This window comes from Monoraphidium neglectum, assembly GCF_000611645.1.
Source record: "Monoraphidium neglectum strain SAG 48.87 unplaced genomic scaffold scaffold01126, whole genome shotgun sequence".
Classification (NCBI taxonomy): domain Eukaryota; kingdom Viridiplantae; phylum Chlorophyta; class Chlorophyceae; order Sphaeropleales; family Selenastraceae; genus Monoraphidium; species Monoraphidium neglectum.
Genome location: NW_014012502.1, coordinates 11318 through 17810, shown reverse-complemented (window position 1 = coordinate 17810; position 6493 = coordinate 11318). Strand labels below are relative to the sequence as shown.

At 63.5% G+C, this 6493-nt stretch overlaps 2 protein-coding genes across 2 annotated transcripts; one reads left to right on the top strand and one right to left on the bottom strand.

The window, feature by feature from the left end:
* Positions 1-2262: 2262 nt before the first annotated feature.
* MNEG_6745 (hypothetical protein) lies at positions 2263-2529 on the bottom strand (the record flags this gene model as incomplete). Its single annotated transcript, XM_014044785.1, has 1 exon — positions 2263-2529. One exon carries the CDS (start codon positions 2527-2529, stop codon positions 2263-2265), a length of 267 nt encoding a protein of 88 aa, XP_013900239.1.
* A 1372-nt stretch (positions 2530-3901) lies between these two features.
* Positions 3902-6493, top strand: MNEG_6744 (Carbonyl reductase [NADPH] 1; the record flags this gene model as incomplete). The annotated part of the gene is made up of 7 exons (XM_014044784.1): positions 3902-3947; positions 4103-4183; positions 4468-4577; positions 4957-5165; positions 5486-5651; positions 5957-6030; positions 6328-6493. 7 exons carry the CDS (start codon positions 3902-3904, stop codon positions 6491-6493), a joined length of 852 nt encoding a protein of 283 aa, XP_013900238.1.

Here is a 6493-nt window from a genome sequence, read left to right as displayed (position 1 = left end):
ACACCCCTCCCCCCGAACCCCCCAAAGGTCGCCATGAAGATTGGCCGCGGCGACTGGTCCCCCTCCTCAGCCAACGTCAACGTGGGCCAGAAGGAATGGAAGCTCGCCAGCAGCGGCCAAAACATGGCCGTGTGGGTTGCGGTCACATGACCCTGCGGCCGCCACACGCGCGGCGCGGGCTGGGGGAGAGAGACCCAGGCGCCGCCCTGGCCGTGACGCGGGGGGTTCCTTTGCCTTGGCTCAGCTGCGGCGTCGGTGGTGGCGCGCTCGCACGCACGCCGGGGGCTTTTTGTTCGCTCGGGTGCGCCGGCGGTACGCCCGCGCCCGTCGCATCCCCACCCCTCGCAAGCAGCTATCACCGGTCTTAAGACTGAGCGGCGGCGGCCGGTGGGTGCGGGGCGGGAGGCTGCGGCGGGCGCCCGAGTTGTAGCCGCCCCTTGTGTGCCGGCGCGCCCACAACGCTGCGGCCAGTGCATCCGGTTGTGTTCGCTCAACCCCAATTCTCGACTGCTGGGTGTCATCTAGAGCCCAGAGCATTGGCACGGGGGTCGCCCTTGCCCACTAACCCCGCCTACGTCACGCCCTGGCTCCCCCCCTGCATCTTTGCATTATCCTGCCTGCAACCCTCCTCCTGCCGCGGCCGCGGCACGCGCACCGGCCTCGGCGCGGCTGTGAGCCCCAACTCGCCGGATCCCTCCTTTTATAAATGCTTCTTTTTTTGGAGGGCCTCCCACAGCGCGGCGGCAATGCGCCCACGCCTTGAGGAGGGCCGCCCTTTCCTACCCCACCCCTTCACAACATTTTCTGAGCGCCTGACATGGTGGCTTGCTGCTTTGGTATGAAGCGGGTTGGCGGGCAGCGTTGGTCCCATCTGTGGCGGAGGCGACGCAGACGCGGCCGGACTAGCCGGTCGTTCTGTCTCCCTGCCTGATTGGTAGCGAGGCATTGAAATTTGCGTTTTTTGTGCGTCAAGCCGGGCCGCAAGACCCGGGCCGGCGCGGGTGGAACAATCAACACAAGCTGCAATTCAGTCACTCCACTACAGATCAATACCAGACTGCTGTTGGAGCGCCGTGGACACACATTGCCTGTGAAATCAGGCACAACACCGCATTGAGCGCGTACACAAGCCCAATCCCAGCCACAGTCCTGCTCAATTCATCCTGCCGTGCGTGAAGGCGCGATATAACCTGTCAGTGCCCACAAGGCGAGGCGCGGGTCAGCGCCGCCAGTTCTGCTGCCAGTTGTGACGCCTGTTGAGCTGCCCATTGGTGAGATGTCGAAGACGCTGATGGGCGAGAGCGGGTCCTGGCTAACAAACGTAGGGTGCTGGGCGGCGACAGTGGGTGTTGGTGCAGCGCGCACCCAGGGTGTGGAGCGGCTGCGCGACAGCATCATGGCAACGCCTTGACCAACCACCCCATGCGCGTGTGCGAAGATTCTGAATTAGCTTGGTGGGGTTGGTCTTGCTCAGGCCCTGCAGAAGGTCAGTCCGCCACATCAACACGCAACAGCTTCCCTGGGGGAGACAGGGTTGAAAGCTGAGCCTCCTTGAGGGGGTGGCCTGTCAAGAACGGCAGACTCGCTCCGAATGGGCTGGGCTGGTTGACATGGAACCATTTGCACTAAGTTCTGCTGTGGCGTAAAAGTGCACGCTACATCAACAGCAACGATTTACATCTCTGAGCCAAGTCGCGCTGTATGTGGATGCGAGGCAAGCTTGGAGCGGCAATACACTAGGGTGCTGCAGTGGCTGTTGCACAAAAGCCCACACACGAATCCAGGAGGCTGCTGCAGCACCAAACACGCCCGGGAGCACCTGGAGGGAAGCAGGTGGCCAGTGGCCGAGGCAGTAAAAACACCACCCGCGTTAATGTCTGGCGGGCAGTAAAAACACCGCGCGCCCCACGGTGATGTTGCACAAGCGGCAGACGGGGCACAGCAGCAGACGGGGCACAGCAGCAGCGCAGTCGTGTGAGCTGGGCTGTGGAACCGGCTTGTGTGCTTAGAAATACAACGGCAAGCTACAAGGCAAAACACCCTCATGTGGGTTATTGGAAGGCACATCAAAGGAAGGCCCCTGCAATCTCTGCCAAGGGTCCCCTTGTGCGATACGGTACTTGCCCAAAGGACGCGGCGCACCGCCTCATCCCAAGCTTCCAGCACACAGGCGTGTCGCAGGCACTCTACAGCAAGTGCTTTAGGCTGGCTGCTACGACGCCACAACCGGCACAGCGCCCATCGGCCAGCGGACCAAGGAGTTCAGCTGAGCCACGGGAACTTGACGCTCTTCTTGTCGCGAATCTCGCGCCTCAGCTCGGCCATCTCAGCGTTCACCTTGTCGAGCTTGCCGTTGATCTCCTTCCGAAAGGCTTCGTTCTCAGCGCGGATGCGGTCCAGGCTGTTCATGTGCCTCTCGAAGAGGTCCATCACCACTTTGATGACGCCGGGGCTCGCTTCTGCTTCACTGGCGAAGCCTCTGCCGGTAGTGGCCAGCACAGTGTGCCTGATCACGAGCGCGCGCTGCATGGTTGCTATTTGCTGTCTAGTGTAGATAATGTGGTTTTTGTATCTGGACTGAACTACTGAAGTACGTGTATGCACACGGCTCGTGACTGTGACTAATCCAGTCTTGGACGCGCCAGCTGGGCGGTCGGGCCTCAGTTCAAGGCACGGTGATCACCCCAGTCTCGAGGGCTTGTGTCATGCGTGTTATGGTGCCCAGATCACCATCCAAAATCCTTGAGACAGGGGCTGATCAATGCTTTGAGTTAGGCACCGCATACGCATGTCCCGCTGCATCGCCGATATCACAGAGGATAACAAAGAGGACCCCCAACCTGACCGGGCACGGTACATTGTGCTCATTTTATGGAGCATCACCCCCAAACCTGACGGGGCCAGGCTCAAAACCAAGGGGCCGCTGCTCACACTCGCCTAGGAGACAACTGGCCCTGCAGGACAAGATGGGAACCTGCGCTCTGTGCATAACCTTTACACAACACAACATCATGCTTTGCCAGCAGCGAGGGGACACCCCTGCGGAAAGTGCGCGCGCGCGCGCGCGTGCGTGCGTGCGTGCGTGCGTGCGTGCGTGCGTGCGTGCGTGCGTGCGTGCGTGCGTGCGTGCGTGCGTGCGTGTGTGTGTGTGTGTGTGTGTGCGCGCGCGCGCGTGCGTGCGTGCGTGCGTGCGTGCGTGCGCGTGTGTGTGCGTGTGTGTGCGTGTGTGTGCGTGTGTGTGCGTGTGTGTGTGTGTGTAAGGGGTTACCGCTCCAAGCGTCCAAGACCAGGGGAGCAACAGGAGGTTGCGGCCGAGTGTGGAGTTGGTGAGTGCGTGCGCCTCCCCAGCAATAGATAAAACCGAGCCTCCTTCCGGGCAAAACGGATGAAAATCTCGTCAAGGTGGGCCGCCGGACACGGGCGGCCAGGCTCGCACACACATGGGTGGGATTGCACATACGAGCTGCAAAACAGTTAGGGTAAGGCGAACAAACACAGCCATACATTGATGCTGGGGTGCCTCGGACGCACATTGCCTGTGCCATCAGGCCACCATGTTATGTGTATGCTCATTCCCCTCGTTTAGTCACGCATGGCCGCCAGAGCGCCATGCTGATCAGCATCATTCTCGATGTGGAGCCCGCGGCGGTGGGGATTGAGGGATGACTGGGGAGCCGCGGCAGCAGCTGCAATTTTGCGCAAGCATGACGACTGTGCATGCTGAATGGTTGACAGCGCAGTGACGACTGGCATAAAGTATTTGCAACAACGCGTTCAGCTCAAAATGCTCGGCGCTCGACGCTTGCCATTGGTCCCGGCTGCACTGACATCGTCGAGAAGCGGGTCGATCGCGCGATCCTTCTTCTTTGGACGCCGACAAAGTGCTCAACAATCTCCGGAGATGGCCTCCAAGTGGTGGAGTAGCGAGGACGTGGCGGTCGTCACGGGTGCGTCACGCCTGCACACACCGCGCTGTCACACCCACCCAGTGCTCATGCAGCAAAAGCCAGAGCCGCTGCCTGGCTCCATGCGTCGTGCCCAGTGCACCTGATCGATCGCATGGGGCCGCTCTCCTTCCTTGCCTCCCCGCCATGCGCCGCAGGGGCGAACAAGGGCATCGGCTATGAGATTGCGCGCCTGCTAGCTGAGGCCGGCTTCCGCGTTATCGTGACCGCCCGCAACCGTGAGTAGCTGCCCGCGATGCGTGTACATGGGGCGAAAACACAGCATGGCGGCGGCGTCCGTCGTTGCGCGCACTTGATTTTTCGCACCTGCTGCTTGCGAGCCCGCTTTGCCGTGCGTCGAGGGCCCAAAGCAAGCCCCCATTAGCCGCGCCGGCCTTGCCCTGTTACACCCCTCCTTCCCAATGACCAACCCTCCTCCCCCTCCCTGGCCCCACCCCCACCTGCAAATCCCACTGACCCGCGCCCCACCACTCGTCTGGCGCCTCACGCCTCACATACCCAGCCGAGCTGGGCGCCGCCGCCCTGGAGAAGCTCAAGGGGCTGCCCTCCATCTCAGATCCCTCGGCCCTGGGATTCGAACGGCTGGACATCTCCGACAAAGCGTCGATAGAAGTGGGCGCCGGCGCGGCTGGGGCCTCGCAACGGGCGAAGGGGTGAAACGGATTGCAAAGCGCCGGGCGCTCGCAAGCGGCCGTCAACACGGGAGTACGCCGCGCCGCCCCCTGGCGCCGCGCGGCACGCCGTCCCTACGGGGGCGCTGCGCTTGGGCCTGGGCGCGCCGGGCGCTGGGAGCGCCGCATCCTGCGGGCGCGTAAACCCTAAACCCTAATCTAGCGCTCGAACTACATGCGGTTTGGTCGCTCGGCCGTCCCGTCCCGCCAGAGGCCCCTGAACAGTTCTTAACCCTCCCACACCTTTGCTGCAAACACCCCGCTCCCCACCCTCATCCGCCGCCCCTCCTCCCCCCATACAACACACCCCACGCCATCAGGCCTTCAAAGCCCAGCTGGAGGCGCGCCACCCCGGCAGGCTGGTTGTGTTGGTCAACAACGCCGGCGTGGCGTTCAAGGGGGACGTGTTTGGCGCAGAGGAGTGCAAGGCCACGATAGACACAAACTTCAGGGGCACCGCGGACGCGTGCGAGGCGCTGGCGCCACTGCTGGCAGAGGGGCGGGGGCGGATCATCAACGTCAGCAGCGGGTGGGCGGCCGCGGTCAAACCCTGGTCAACGAACTCGATTTGCTGCTGCCGCGGTGCTGTCTGTCACACACGGATTCAATTGCAGCAGTGACGGCGCTGGCAGCGGCGCGAGGGGCGCAGGCGGGGCTTTCAGATGCCGCCGGTGACGACATCCGCCATGCCTGCAGCCGCAGCGCCTCTCGCGCAGGGAGCCCACGCACGCCCTGCGACTCCCCAACACCAGCAGCCAACGGCCAAGAAATGCACCCAGCAGCGCGCACTACAACAACACGTTGACAGACAATCGACCCCCTTGCCCCCTCGTCTGCGTCCCGATGCAGCGCCGGCGACCTGTCGCGCATCCCTGGCGCCGCCCTGAGGGCCCAGTTCGAGTCCCCTGTTGACCGCCCCCAGCTGGAGGCCCTGGCTGACAAATTTGTGGCTGACATCAAGGCCGGCTCATACAAGGCTGAGGGGTGGCCGGCAAGCATGTACGGCATATCGAAGGTGCCCCAGGGGGGTTGGGGTCCGTGGGGGGCGCGTGCGTTCAAGGGACGGGGGGTAGTGGAGTGAAGCACAGCGCCGCAGGTCGCAGCGGGGCGGAGCGAGGGGCGGACGCGGTGTGGCGGTGGTGGGTGCGGAGGGGTGGCAGGAGTGGAGGCGGCAGGTGCGTTGCTGTGAGGCTGGTGCCCATCTGCTGTGTTCTATTTGCAGCAGTCTAACCCCTGAACTCACGCAGCTCCAGCAAATCTTATTCTCATATCATGTTGTATTACACAACGCCTCCCATCTTCCCCCATCCAACCCCGTAGGCCCTGGAGACCGCCTACACGCGCGTGCTGGCCAAGCAGCTGGAGGGCCGCGGCATCATGGTCAACGCAGTCTGGTGGGCGGGGGGCGGGGGGCGGGACCGACAGCGCAAGTGGGCGGACGGTGCCGCAGCCGCGGCCTTTCCTTGGGTCTGGATGGCCCCTCCACGCCCGTCGCGGCCAAACAGTTGCCAGCTGTGCGCAGATCCCAGACTGCACTTTCAAACAAGTGCCAAGAAGGAGATCATGAAAGTTTGCAGTTTGTGCTGCTTTTGTATGCTACGATTGATCCCTCGCTCCCCGCCCGTTCTCGCTCCTTGAGCCCCCCCCCTCACCTGCGTGCGCCGCACCCCACTCGTCCCCCCCTGCATCAGCCCCGGCTGGTGCGCCACCGACATGAGCAGCTGGGGCGGCCCCAGGACGGCCGCCCAGGGCGCGGACACGCCGGTGTGGCTGGCCACCCTGCCACCCCCGGGGGTGGACGGGGGGGAGCTCGTCACCGGGGCTTTCTGGAGGGATCGCCAGCGGATTCCTTTTTGA